General features: G+C 47.6%; 1 protein-coding gene across 1 annotated transcript in view; it reads right to left on the bottom strand.

Moving 5' to 3' along the window:
- Window positions 1-1,093: 1,093 nt before the first annotated feature.
- The window catches only part of iqsec2b (IQ motif and Sec7 domain ArfGEF 2b), a gene marked incomplete at its 5' end in the record, with an annotated part of 54,167 nt that continues 40,177 nt past the window's right edge, over window positions 1,094-15,083 (bottom strand). The window contains 13 exons of the mRNA XM_084184653.1: window positions 1,094-2,311; window positions 2,875-2,924; window positions 3,427-3,618; window positions 3,832-3,993; window positions 4,223-4,322; window positions 4,480-4,605; window positions 4,804-4,943; window positions 5,316-5,482; window positions 5,656-5,778; window positions 11,341-11,502; window positions 11,698-12,746; window positions 12,929-13,249; window positions 13,409-13,715. Of these exons, the coding sequence (XP_084040779.1) occupies window positions 1,121-2,311; window positions 2,875-2,924; window positions 3,427-3,618; window positions 3,832-3,993; window positions 4,223-4,322; window positions 4,480-4,605; window positions 4,804-4,943; window positions 5,316-5,482; window positions 5,656-5,778; window positions 11,341-11,502; window positions 11,698-12,746; window positions 12,929-13,249; window positions 13,409-13,715 (4,090 nt within the window). The 3' untranslated portion in view covers window positions 1,094-1,120. The remainder of the gene's footprint in view (window positions 2,312-2,874; window positions 2,925-3,426; window positions 3,619-3,831; window positions 3,994-4,222; window positions 4,323-4,479; window positions 4,606-4,803; window positions 4,944-5,315; window positions 5,483-5,655; window positions 5,779-11,340; window positions 11,503-11,697; window positions 12,747-12,928; window positions 13,250-13,408; window positions 13,716-15,083) is intronic.

Consider the following 15,083-nt stretch of genomic DNA (forward strand, 5'->3'; position numbering starts at 1 on the left):
TTGATGAGAGAGGTCAAAGGAGAATGGCAAGCTAACAGGCGGGCCACAAACAGACAAATAACGGCGCTGTACAACAGTGGTGTGTAGAACGGCATCTCGGAACGCACAACTCATCGATCATTGTCACGGATGGGCTATTGCAGCAGACGACCACCCACATCGGGTTCCACCCCCATCAGCTAAAAACAAGAAGAAGCGGATACAGTGGGCACGCCATCACCAACACTGGACAATTGAGGAGTGGAAAAACAACGCCTGGTCCGACGAATCCCGGTTCCTGTTGCGTCATGCTGATGGCAGAGTCAGGATTTGGTGTAAGCAGCATGCGCCCATGGCCCCATCCTGTCTGGTGTCAACGGTACAGGCTGGTGGCAGTGGTGTAATGGTGTGGAGAATGTTTTCCTGGCACACGTTAGGTCCCTTGATACCAATTGAGCTACGACTGAACGCCACAGTGTATCTGAACATTGTTGCTGACCAAACCCAATAGAGCATCTTTGGGATGAGATGGAACGGGCTGTTCACAGCATGAATGTTATGCCGTCCATTCTGCAGCAACTGCGTGATGCCATCGCATCAGCATGGACCAACATCCCTGTGGAACATTTACGACACCTTGTAGAATCCATGCGCTGAAGAATTCAGGCTGTTCTGGAGGCAAAATGGGGTCCGACCCGGTACTAGATGGGTGTACCTAATAAACTGGCCACTGAGTGTATGTGTAATATGCATGATTGTGCTAGCCTTTGCCTTTACTATATACAAACATATTTGTGTGCATACATGTGGGCGTTTCTTGCTTTATGTGTATTGATTCTGCCTGTGTGTGCTTGGGTTTCCTGTACTGTATGTGTGAAGGTATGTTTGTGTATTCAGTTATATGCATGCTATTCAGCTCCAACTGTCTCTCTTGCCCTATCTATCTACATGTGTGGGAAGCGGAGGTGAAAGTAGCAGAGGCGAAATAAGTTGCGTTTCTTCTTGTCACTGGCGCTGTTGTTACTGCTACTGCTGTCCTGCTCACCTCTACTAGCCCTGGCTCTATCCCTGGCCCTAGCTCCGCCCACTTCCTCCATCGTGCCCTCTGACCTCTGCCCTCTGTGCCCCCACGTTCTGTTCCTCACACCACCGTGCTGATCCGGTTGATAGGTTTGGATTTGGAGCTGCCCCCTGTGCCAGTCGCCCCAGCCCCCGTCACCTGGGGCCCCTGCTGAGGCTGCCCGGGGTGCTGGGGGGGGTGAGGGCAGAGAGGGGTAAGAGGGGTAAGGGGGATAGAAGGGGGGGGTAAAGGGGAGTGGGGGGGGGGAGGGGGGATGGAAGAGAGAGGAGGGTACAGGGGCTGATACTGGGCGGCGGACGCGGCGTGATGGACGTTGACGGAGGCGGGCGGCTGCTGGTGCTGATGTTGGTGGGGCAGCGTGCCAAAAATGAAGTGAGACTGATGTGGGTGGGGGGTGGGGTGTGGCGCGGCACTGAGGGGATGCCCGGGGTGGGTGTGGGAGTGTGCGTGGGGGTGCGGGTGGGAGTGAGACAAAGTCAGAGGAGGTTTGCTTGGCACAGCGCCCCCCCTGATAGATTGTGTGGTCTGCGTGTGGTACAGGGCGAACTGGGGGTTCTGGGAATGTTGGGAGTGAGGAGAAAGGGGGGGAGGACAGCCCACCGCTATGTTGCCGTAGCGACCCTGCATGCCATGCTGGGAAAACTGGGAGAGATGGGCCAGCTGCTGGAGCTGGGCGTGAGGGGGGCCAATAGGAGGGCGACAGGGGAGCGGCCCTCTCTGAAGGATATGAGGGGGCACGCCCCCGCCTGGCAAGGGAGGAGGGCCAGCTTGGACGTGGTAGCGATGGTGATGGTAGTAGGGGGGAGGGGGCTGCACAGCGGCCGTGTGGCAGTACTGCGCATGCAGGGCCTGGATCTTGGAAGGGCCCCCCTCCGACTGGCACAGAGATGAAGGGGAGTGAGGAGGGGGCCCTCCCGTAGTGGGTGGTGGGACAGGGGCGGGGTAGGGTGGCCCCGGTGGTATAAGGGGACTTGGCGGTTTGGCGCGTTTGCTGCCGAATAGAGAGCCCAGGAAGGAGCCCGTATTGCCCCCCCCAGGGCCGCTCCCCACCCCTGCTCTCTCTACACTGCTGGGGACCCCCCCAACTCCCATCCCAGCAGCGGTGTGTTGTTGCCCCGGCCCACCCCCCACCCCCGTTCCGGGGCTCAGGATGGGGCGATGCGGCCGGTAGTCTTCTGTAGGGTAGCAGCCTGGGACCACGCCCGGAACCGGGTAACGCTGGTGGGGCCGGGGGCTGCTAATGATGGAACCCTGAGGAAGAGGAAGGTCAGTTGAGGAGGAGCTCTGCAAAGAAGATATGATATGAAGTAACTCATACATACAGTATGACATCATATCACAAATCACTGGAACACTGCAATGAGTATGTCACTTTACAATCATCACAACACCTGCACACCAACAACAAATCAATGAAACAAACAAACAATGCAAGAATGGAGAAGAACAAGAGTTGAGAACAAGAACATGCCATACAGGTCATACAAAACACATTCCAGAACACACACATGCACACATCCGTCACACACGTCAGTCACACACGTCAGTCACACACGTCAGTCACACACGTCAGTCACACACGTCAGTCACACACGTCAGTCACACACGTCAGTCACACACGTCAGTCACACACGTCAGTCACACACGTCAGTCACACACGTCACACAGAGAGCCTGCTAATGAGGGGTCAGGGTCAAGGACCAGGGGAATGACACATTTATGGCTCTATTAAAGGTATGTACTGGGATGGCTTTGCTTGAGGGATACGCATTAAAGGGGAAGGTGCACAATTCAGTTAGTCCATTCAGACTTACTTCCATGGTACTGTCGAGGGAGCCAACACTGTTACTGCGACCACGTTTCCCTGCACCCAGCCAGGAAGAGGCAGGTTGCGGAAGAGGGGAAATACAGTAACATAATGTTTCAGAGTGAGCTTGCAGAGATGCAGCAGATACTGTGTATTCATGTGCCAGAGGAAATAGATTAGATGCAACTAGGAGGCGAAGCAAGGGAAGAATCTCAAGCAGTCCCATGGGTAGGGTACCCTCTCAGTGTCTAGACTCTAGTGTCTGAAGAATTTCTGTTAATTCTTATAAAGAACCCAGTCAGTCAGTAAAAATAGCATATTGCATATCTCTATAAATCGGCAGGATTAGTGAGAGTATTTTATTAGAATAAGACACCATTTTCAAGAGGGAGTGGTTTGTGTGTGTATGTGTTTATGTGTGTGTGTGTTTATATGTGTGTGTATGAGTGTGTGTATGTGTGTTGGTTTGTGTGTCTGTGTGTGTGTATGTGTGTGTGTGTGTGTGCGCGCATGTGTGTGTATGTGTGTGTGTGTGTGTATGTGTGTGTATGTGTCTCACCTCCGTCTGATAGGTCTCGGAGAGATGAGCTGAGCGCGGAGCGTTTCAGTCCCTCTCCTGCAGAGTAGTTGTCATCTAGACTGGGCCTTCCCAGGGTGCCGTTCACCACCTCACCCTTCACCCCCACTCCGCCTACAACCAAGCCGGTCAGCAGGCCAGTCCGCATCACGCCTTTCTGCTTCTCCAACTCAGCTACGTAGAGAAGGAGAGAGAGAGGGAGAGATCGAAAGAGAGATTGACATTAGAAATAGTTAATATCACTGTCTTTCTTCCTGTTTTTCACTTACAGGTGGACAGGGTAAGATACAGGAAAGCAATAGCCACTCTGTTACACCATGGAGCCACACACCAATACACAAACAGCCGTAGTTCCCCATAATGACCAACAGGGGGAGGTGTACTCACACTCTACTCTGTACTTCTCCATCTCCTGCACCTCAGCTATACTCTCTCTCAGGTCACTGACAAAGCGGGTGCGGTCCTGCTGACTGGGTGCCATGAACACGATAAGGATCTTACTCTCCCCACCCAGCACCGCTGAGGTCAGGCGGATACCGTGGAGGTAGTCTGGGTGACAGACAGAGAGGAACATAAAAACACAAAATGTATCATATGGCTGTTAACTTTATGATCTATGATGACAGGCATAGACATATAGATACACACACACACACAGAGTGAAGGGAGCAAAAGGGTTTCCTAGTGTACAGAGGAGACAGTTAATGTAGTATCTAGATGGATGGTTAAGTTGAGTAAAGAATATGAGGAGCAGGCAGAGAAGGGAACAGGGTCTCACAGGAGTTCTGGAACATGTGGACTTGCATCTCCACTAGAGGGAAGGACTGTCTGAAACTGTACGTCACAGAAGTCTTCTTCTTCTGGAAAATCTTAGTCACCTGAGGAAGCACATGGAGAAGATATGGTTGTTAAGGTAGGGGAAAAGAGGAAATCATTGTTTAGGATAGCCTGGTGGTCTCCAACTTTACATAGCCATAGTAGGAGGCTCTCATAGGAGTTCCCATTGTGATGAGGACGTGTTACAGGAAGCCTTACCACCAGCAGGTCATTGAACAGGAAGACCTCCCGTTGGTGAACTCCTGTCCTCTGGGGTCGGTTGGGGTCAGGCACCTCATAGAGCTGACAGCAGCATACCAGCCTGCGATGTGGCAGAGACATCACCTACACAAAACACAAAAATAAAACTAGTTTAGTATTAAATCTCCTTAAGGCTGAGCAGTAACACAAAGAATGAACTAGTATTACAGCTTGGCAAAGCTGTAACACATAGCAACAACAGCTAGTACTACACAGCTCCTCGCAAGCTAAACAGGTACATGACACGGGGCTACAGTTACATTTCAAGCCCAGACAACTCACAGGCTTTTTGCCTACTATGACTCTCTCCACTGCCTGCACTTGGGACACGTGGTCGTCATTGGTCCTTAGCTCCCACTTCTGGATGCGCTGGTAGATCCCAACCAACAGGTCCCTGGGAATGTCCTGGCCGTTGTCCACTCCTAAAATACATGCAGGGAAAGAGAGAGGCTGTTATGTGTTCATGTATAAATGCACCAGTCTAGTTCCTGCTGTATTCAATTATTTTGCTAATTTGATTGAAATAACTATTTGATTGAAAGACTCAAGACTTGCATTATCTGGGAGGTATGAGGGGCATGAGTCATGACCATGAACTCATACAAGCCAAAAGGATGAGACAAATGCAGTGGCAATAGTCATAATTGATCACAGTACGCTGCTACATTATAGTCTGGGGGCCAACCTGAGAATTGTATTTCTCCCAACACCAAGGGGAGCCATATGCTAAGTTTAATGTTACGTGAGTATTTTGTTTGTGCGCATGTGTATGGATGTGTTTGTTCCAACGGCACCTCTGAGGTTCTTGATGAAGTCCTCTATCTTCATTTTCCTCTCTGCCTTAACGTTGGGGCTGTACATATCCGTGTTGAGGAGGATGATGGCGAAGGCCAGGATGAAGATTGTGTCTGGGTTCTGGAACTGGCGGACCAGCGTTGGGTTACACACACAGTACCGCTGACTGGGGAGAAAGAAGAATATGTTGTAAAATCTTAAAAGAGAGAGTAGTAGAGTAGATTTCAGAGGGACTTCCTAAAACAACACACATTCTCTATCACTCTAACAACGCAATAGAACCATGAGTTTGGCAAAGCAAGACTATTGAACACGTAAACAGGAATACAGTATACACACCTGAAAGCCTCTATGAGCCTCTCTACTTTCTGGGCTTCTCCTTGAACTCTGATCTGAGCCTGGAACTTCCTCAGAGCATCGTCAAGGTCCATCCCCGAGAAGTCCATCTCGTCCACCACACAACTACAACACACACAGTCAACACTGTAAAAGTAGCCTCTCCAAGGACTTTTTTAAATACAACTTTTAATTGGCCCATCCATCATCCCCCACACCCCCCCCGCTTCGGAGGACAAAAGTTTTACATTTTTGTTTTACACTTTTGTTACACATACAGTACATTTTACTTACATTTTACATACAGTGCCTTGCAAAAGTATTCATCCCCCTTGGCGCTTTTCCTATTTTGTTGCATTACAACCTGTAATTTAAATGGATTTTTATTTGGATTTCATGTAATGGACATACACAAAATAGTCCAAATTGGTGAAGTGAAATGAAAAAAAGTACTAAAAAATAAATAACGGAAAAGTGGTGCGTGCCTATGTATTCACCCCCTTTGCTATGAAGCCCCTAAATAAGATCTGGTGCAACCAATTACCTTCAGAGGTCACATAATTAGTTAAATCAAGTCCACCTGTGTGCAATCTAAGTGTCACATGATCTCAGTATATATACACCTGTTCTGAAAGGCCCCAGAGTCTGCAACACCACTAAGCAAGGGGCACCACCAAGCAAGCGGCACCATGAAGACCAAAGAGCTCTCCAAACAGGTCAGGGACAAAGTTGTGGAGAAGTACAGATCCTGCCAAGAGAGGGCCGCCCACCAAAACTCATGGACCAGGCAAGGAGGGTACAAAGAGAGACAACAAAGAGACCAAAGATAACCCTGAAGGAGCTGCAAAGCTCCACAGCGGAGATTGGAGTATCTGTCCATAGGACCACTTTAAGCCGTACACTCCACAGAGCTGGGCTTTACGGAAGAGTGGCCAGAAAAAAGCCATTGCTTAAAGAAAAAAATAAGCAAACACGTTTGGTGTTCGCCAAAAGGCATGTGGGAGACTCCCCAAACATATGGAAGAAGGTACTCTGGTCAGATGAGACTAAAATTGAGCTTTTTGCCCATCAAGGAAAACGCTATGTCTGGCGCAAACCCAACACCTCTCATCACCCAGAGAACACCATCCCCACATGGTGGTGGCAGCATCATGCTGTGGGGATGTTTTCCATCGGCAGGGACTGGGAAACTGGTCAGAATTGAAGGAATGATGGATGGCGCTAAATACAGGGAAATTCTTGAGGGAAACCTGTTTCAGTCTTCCAGAGATTTGAGACTGGGACGGAGGTTCACCTTCCAGCAGGACAATGACCCTAAGCATACTGCTAAAGCAACACTCGAGTGGTTTAAGGGGAAACATTTAAATGTCTTGGAATGGCCTAGTCAAAGCCCAGACCTCAATCCAATTGAGAATATGTGGTGTGACTTAAAGATTGCTGTACACCATCCAACTTGAAGGAGCTGGAGCAGTTTTGCCTTGAAGAATGGGCAGAAATCCCTGTGGCTAGATGTGCCAAGCTTATAGAGACATACCCCAAGAGACTTGCAGCTGTAATTGCTGCAAAAGGTGGCTCTACAAAGTATTGACTTTGGGGGGGTGAATAGTTATGCACGCTCAAGTTTTCTGTTTTTTTGGTCTTATTTCTTGTTTGTTTCACAATAAAAAAGATTTTGCATCTTCAAAGTGGTAGGCATGTTGTGTAGATCAAATGATACAAACCCCCCAAAAATCAATTTTAATTCCAGGTTGTAAGGCAACAAAATAGGAAAAATGCCAAGGGGGGTGAATACTTTTGCAAGCCACTGTATATACTGCATATAACATTCTGTTGGTGGCAAGAATTTTGTGTTGAATCATGTGTTTTTCAGTTCATACACCATGTGCCTGAAATCGGTACATGGAAAATCTCTCCCCAGCTATTTTGCAACCTTTATGGCACAGCTGTCAACATTTTGGTCCTCAAATGAAACTGGTTTATATTTCTATTTATGCCAATATTTCCCCCTCAATTTTGGTCTTTAATATAGTGCAGACAGACAAGTTCCCTACCTTCTCCCCCTTCCACATGCCTCCTCCATTTCTGCGGTAATGCTGCAATCAGTTGGTTGTAACTTTGGATTGAGCAAACATTCCCATATATTTTTGGATAGCTGCATGTGTGACATAACTCCACCATTCCTATTCATAATATCATTAATAAATATAATACAATGAAATAAAATCCATAAAGAATGCTTTTTTATTTATTTTTATCAATCAGTATATTTGAGTTTAACCATAATATTTGTTGTAATATTTGTTCTGTCTTATCTGGAGGATGAAATTGAAATTGTAACCAGCTTTGTATGGCTTGTTTCAATTAACCGAATGTGAGAAGTTGTAAATATTTAAACAGCCTTTCTTAGTAATCTACTGGAGGACCAGTTTAGGTTTAAGTAGAACTTTTGTATGAGTGAAGCTTTTAGTGAGAGGTTTAATGCTTTAATATTTAATAATTTCAGCCCCCCAAACTCATATTCATTATATAAATAGGCAAGTTGAAGTTTGTCTGGCTTAACGTTCCAAATAAATTATTTTGTTATAATGTTTGAGTCACTCAGACAGCATAAGCCGGGGCGGCAGGTAGCCTAGTGGTTAAGAGCGTTGGGCCAGTAATTGAAAAGTTGCTGGTTGACTAAAATGTAATTGGTTTGAATCCCCGAGCCGACTAGGTAAATATTCTGTCGATGTGCCCTTGAGCAAGGCACTTAACCCTAAATGCTCCTTTAAGTTGCTCTGGATGAGAACGTCTGCTAAATGACTAAAAAATATAACATAAGCCATGGCAAAATGTGTAGAAATGCAGGAAATTTGCTTTAACACTGCACATTTCCTCTCAGCCCCATGGCAAGATGTGTAGAATTGAAGGAAATTTGATTTAAAACTGCACATTTTTCTCTCAGCCTCATGGCAAAATGTGTAGAATTGCAGGAAATGTCCTTTAACACTGCACATTTTTCTCTCAGCCTCATGGCAAAATGTGTAGAATTGCAGGAAATGTGCTTTAAAACTGCAAAAGGTTATCTCCGCCACATGGCAAAATGTGTAGAATTGCAGGAAATGAGTCTAAAAAATGTTTGACCGCACCATTGGCCACGCCCATGGCCACGCCCCCACCATGCCCACCCCCTAAGCCCCATTTTGATATCCCCCCAAAATATGTTTTTATTGCCGCATACACCAGAGACGTGCAGTGAAATGTGTTGTTTTACAGGGTCAGCCATAGTAGTACAGCACCCCTCGAGCAAGGTGCAAAAAAACTACACAACTGTATTATATTCCTTCTCTTTTAGTCAGGTAAAGACTGATCGTCTTTTCTTACAATCTGCTAAGCCATTACAATTATAACTAGCTATATTTATTTCACCACTTACCATAATGAGATACAAGTTTCAATTATACTTACCATAATTCATGCCTGTAAAATTACTGCCAAAAAGTACCATGATGATAAAGCTGCTAGATATCCAGTGCATTCGGAAAGTATTTAGACACCTTGACTTTTTCCACATTTTGCTACGTAGCCTTATTCTAAAATTGATTAAAAAAATAAAAAATCATCAATCTACACAATACCCCATAATGACAAAGCGAAAACAGGTTTCTATAATTTTTTGAGTTTGCCTAAAGGCACCAAAAGACTCCGACCATGAGAAACAAGATTCTCTGGTCTGATGAAACCAAAATTGAACTCTTTGGCCTGAATGCCAAGCGTCACATCTGGAGGAAACCTAACACCATCCCTGAAGCATGGTGGTGGCAGCATCATGCCGTGGGGATGTTTTTCAGTGGCAGGGACTGGGAGACTAGTCAGGATCAAGGGAAAGATGAACGGAACAAAGTACAGAGAGATCCTTGATGAAAACCTGCTCCAGTGCGCTCAGGACCTCAGACTGGGGCGGAGGTTCACCTTCCAACAGGACAATGACCCTACGCACACAACCAAGTCAACGCAGGAGTGGCTTCGGGACAAGTCTTTGAATGTCCTTGAGTGGCCCAGCCAGAACCCAGACTTGAACCCGAAAATAGCTGTGCAGCGATGATCTGCAGAGAAGAATGGGAGAAACTCCCCAAATACAGGTGTGCCAAGCTTGTAGCGTCATACCCAAGAAGACTCAAGGTTGTAATCACTGCCAAGGTGCTTCAACAAAGTACTGACTAAATGGTCTGAAAACTTATGTAAATGTGATATTTCAGTTTTGTATTTCTTAAAAACCTGTTTTTGCTTTGTCATTATGGGGTATTGTGTGTAGATTGATGAGGGAAAACAACTATTTCATCAATTTTAGAGTAAGGCTGTAACGTAACAAAATGTGGAAAAAGTAAAGGGGTCTGAATACTTTCCGAATGCACCGTAGCTGTACCTGAGATTTCCAATGTATGTAACTGTCCTCCATTGTCTCTCCCATAAAGAGTTTCCCCCATCTCGAGAAAAGCCCTAACACCCCCCTCCCAGAATCGTACATCTTGCACCTTCATCACTTTTCTAACCACTGAGTGCAATACACTCCACCTGTCCCATACTTATCCACGTTTGTACCCCGGATGCCACCCAACCTAAACCTAAACGCCTGATGGATGTGGGCAGTAGCAACAAAGAAAAGGCCCAGAACTAGAAAAACAAAACAAAATGAGCACGAAACCAGCACTAACAATTCAAAGCCAAAACACAGAAACCAACCAAAGCAATCAATATCAGCAAAACATTAACTGACAATAATACTCCAAAATCTTGAATACAAGAGAAAAAGGAAAGAATAGATCATGTATCCTCTCCAATTGAAAAAAACCCCTCCTCCCTTCATCTTAATTAAATAAATCGATAAAATATACTGAACAAAAATATAAAACGCAACATGTAAAGTGTTGATCCCATGTTTCATGACGCACAAAAAGCTTATTTCTCTCAAATTGTGAGCACAAAATAAGCTACGGACAACGAACACAATTGCATTTTATCGATGGCAATTTGAATGCACAGAGATACCATGACGAGCTCCTGAGGCCCATTATCATGCCATTCATCCGCCTCCATCATCTGTTTCAGCATGATAATGCACGGCCCCATGTCGCAAGGATCTGTACACAATTCCTGGAAGATGAAAATGTCCCAGTTCTTCCATGGCCTGCATACTCACTAGACATGTAATCCATTGAGCATGTTTGGGATGCTCTGGATCGACGTGTATGACAGCATGTTGCAGTTCCCGCCAATATCCAGCAACTTCGCACAGCCATTGAAGAGAAGTGGGACAACATTCAGGCCACAATCAACAGCCTGATCAACTCTATGCGAAGGAGATGTGTCGTGCTGCATGAGGCAAATGGTGGTCACACCAGATACTGACTGGTATTCTGATCCACGCCCCTACTTTTGTTTTTGGGTATCTGTGACCAACAGATGCATATCTGTATTCCCAGTCATGTGAAATCCATAGATTAGGGTCTAATGAATTTATTTAAATTGAATGATTTCCTTATATGAACTGTAACTCAGTAAAATCTTTGAAATTGTTGTATGTTGCGTTTATATTTTCGTTCAGTGTACATATTAGCAAGAACCTTAACTACTAGTAACACCCTAAAATTAAAAATTAAAGGATAGAATAGATTTATAGAAATGTATCTCCTCCATTCCCAGACTTACTCCAGTACGTCCTTGTTGAACTGTTTTTGCCGGTTGCCGAGGAATTCTCCAATCATCTGTCTGCTCAGGCCCTTTCTCTCCAGAATGAAGCGAGCGATCCCAACCGGAGTGTCGGACACAAATCCTCGCTCAATCAGGTACTGGATCCCTTTCTCTGGCTTCCTGAGAACCAGAGAGACCAATCAGAAAATGACAAGTCACAACAAAGAGAACGACTCCCCTTACCCTCCCGGTGACACTATATCCTGACTTCCTACTTTTCCTATTTTGAAAGTTTTACTTTCTATGATTGTGATATGTGGCTGTTTGTTTTATGTAGTTTAAATGTAAAATATTAATGGATTGCAAATGTCTTACTTATTGAATAGGTTGAGTCCGATGCGGTACTGGCGTCTTTGCACCACATCGTTGTTGAATGGCGGTGAGTCCCAGCTGTGTCTACTCTCTCTCTGGTAGGTCTGCTTGCCCAGAGGGGGTAGGGGCTCCCTCAGGCTGTCCTGAGATGAGGAGCCAGAGCTGCAGTTAACTGTCTCGTTGGAGTTGGTGGTGGAGTTGAGAGAGTCGTTGTCCCCGTCAGACAGACAGGGCTGCTCAAGGCCACCAGGGGGCAGCGCAGCAGAGGAGGAGGAGGACAGGGGGGTGGTGGGGGGCTGCTGGGGGGAGGAGGAGGACGAGGGGGTGTCTGGGTACTGGTGGTGGTGGTGAGGGTGGTGGTGATGGTGGTGTGCCACGTGGTGGGGGATGTGAGTGGGCAGGGGGGGGCCCCGGCCAGGGGCCCGGGTCTGGCCCTGCGCTGCGACTGTGGAGACAGGGCGGGGAGTGTTAGGGGAGTGTTTGAGTGTTCCCTGAGGAGAGCCTGCTCCTCCCGCTGGCTCCTGCTCGTAGATCTGTCTGCTGAGGGACCCACGGTCCGAACGGTCGCTAGTGTCCACGGAGCTGTCGCTGGGGGGCTCGATTGTGAGCAGGGGCAGGTGGGCGCCCCTTAGACGGTAGTCTCGACACTCCGTGCAGGGGGTGCTGCGACGGCTATTACTACTACCCCCTCCCTCAGTATCCCTGCTGTCCTCACGGCCCCCCACGCCTCCCCTGGGGCCCCAGTACTCTGTGTCTGTGCTGCTGGGGGTCCGGTCCAGAGACAGGGGCGAGGAGGGCATACAGTCATCCATGTATAGAGTGACATCACTGTAGGAGGTGGCTGTGCTGTCTCCGTGCATGCTGAGGCCTCCTCCCCCTCCCCGGGATCTCTCACCCAGGCCTCTCCGGGATGAGGGGTTACTGCTGCTGCTCCACACACACTCCCCAAAGTCATCACTGATGCCTCCACCCTCCCTGCTGCCCTCTTGGGAGTCATCCCGCCCGCCACGGCAGGTCAGGGCGTCATCTATGGAGTCAGCCAGGGACTTCACCTGTACATAGTGAAAGTAAGCTCAGTACAGTAATAAGGTACAGATACTCAACCGGCAGTGTGACAAAACAAAGACTCCAACAGGAATAGAATATAATAGAATCTTCAACTGAGGATTAATTTAACCAGCCACACGATTCAACATATTACTGCTATAGTTAAAGAACCAGCTGTCTGACTGACCTGTTTGGAGAAGGAGTCTTCCAGGTGTGTGTAGTCTCCTGTCCGCTCTGTGTCAGGTGAATGAGGAGGGCCAATGCCCACACTGTGTGTGAAGTTTGTCTGTGTTCCGGCCCCCTGCTGCTGCGCCTGGCGGTCGTCAAACGAGTACTGCAGCCGCATGTTGGACAGGATGATGCGTCGCGTCATGCGGCTCTCGGAAGCCGAGTTGCGGAGGCGCTCAAAGTTCTTGTTCATACGATACTGGCGGAAGGCCGTCTGGATGGTCCGGGCTGCTCTGCGGCTCACGAAGGAGCCACCGTACTTCCTCTCCAACATCTCCACCTGGAAGAGGAGACAGAACAGGGGACAGAGCAGTTATAGACAGGGCTACCACAACACTCACTGCCAGTAATGCATGTTATCACGCTTGTTCTTTCTCTTTCTCTTTCACTTTCTCTCTCACTCAACTGTAACCACACCTCAGGGCAGGCCTACATGTACCTTCTTGTCCTGTAGGTCAGTAGAGAGCTCATAGCTGTCAGAGAGACTGGCCTTGCACCTCTTGTTCTCCTCCTCCTCCTGCTTGCGGAGGGCCAGACTGGCAGGCTGATGACGTGTTCGCAGTGCCCAGGCAAGGCTAGCCGAGCTGGGAGGGGCCACACACGGAAGCCCCCGGGGGCCTGGAGGACCAGGACCCCTATTGTTTTCACTGTAGCGCTCTGTGCCACGCAGGTACGCTGTGGTCTGGCTGTAGGGGCCGTCTGAGTGGGCCCCTGGCGGCTCCACACACTGGGTTTCTGCTTCCACACTGGGGACAGAAGGATGAATGAGAGGGGAAAGGGCTTGATGAAAAGGGGGCACACCCTGGCCCAGTAATCTCCAGCCCCAAACGATCTCCAGCCCCAAACACAGATGTATTGTCACTAACAGGTAAGTCACATACATGTACATATTAGACCTGTGTAGCTGGGGCGGCAGGTAGCTTAGTGGTTAAGAGCGTAGTGCCAGTAACCGAAAGGTTGCTGGTTCTAATCCCTGAGCCGACTAGGTGAAAATTCTGTCAATGTGCCCTTGAGCAAGGCACTTAACCCTAATTGCTCCTGTAAGTCGCTCAGGATAAGAGTGTCTGCTAAATGACAAATAAAAATGATGGAAGAGTACCAAACTTACTCACACACATTCACACACTGGCACGTTGTACTTAGCTTCTCACCACAACAAAGATCATAATTGACTCCAGCTATTCTAAATAAGTGTTTTTATGTGCAGCAAACCTTTCAGTCACACCGATGGTTATAAAACAACATGTGATCAGCATGACCCATTCCTTCAAAACAATGTTCCTTCCACTGGAGCTGACAGAATCAAGTGAAGTTTCCTGCCTTGTGAACCAAAGTCCTGCAGGTGACAGGGTCTCTGCCCTTTCTCTCTCTCTCTCTCTCTCTCTCTCTCTCTCTCTCTCTCTCTCACTATTTCTTTGTCTTTTTAGCAGCGAGTCTTTCTCTCTTTCTGTCTCACATTCTCTCTCTGTCATACAGGAAAATAACAGGTATTTTCACATTACGGCAGTCATTAGCCATAAACACACTCCACTGCCACATGCCACTAACTCCATACCTGACCGGAAAGACCTGGTCTTTACAATAAGCTCACACGCATGCATGCATAGGACTGTACTATTGACAAATACAATAGATTATGAAACAACCACTTATACATATAAACGTTAACTTCTTCTACTAGGCCTGTACAGTACTACAACACACACGTGTCTGATGTAACCTACATAATGAACTACTGCACAAAATAAATAGAGATAGACAACACATAGGCATGTAGAAACAGAAACAGCCTAAGCAAGCAGCCTCTCATATACAGTAAAGCCCAACAGTCTTCTCAGGCCTGATCTACCAGGTAATCCAACAGCTACTCCACTGTCCTGCTCTCTATCCCATGTAGCAACAGTCAGCCAGTCCAGTCAGCCAGTCAGTCAGTGAGTAACCACTTCACCACAGTCACATGCCCCTGCCTCGACTTCCTTCCCTGCCACACCCCCTCTGTCCAGGCGCTGCCCTATGGTTCTTTCTCAATCCCTGAAGAAAACATAATGACAGAGCAGAGTCACAGGGAAACTAAAACTGGCAGTATGCAAATGTATGTGGTGAAAGCTATCTTC

This window comes from Coregonus lavaretus, assembly GCF_964263955.1.
Source record: "Coregonus lavaretus genome assembly, chromosome: 20".
NCBI classification, from domain to species: Eukaryota; Metazoa; Chordata; class Actinopteri; order Salmoniformes; family Salmonidae; genus Coregonus; species Coregonus lavaretus.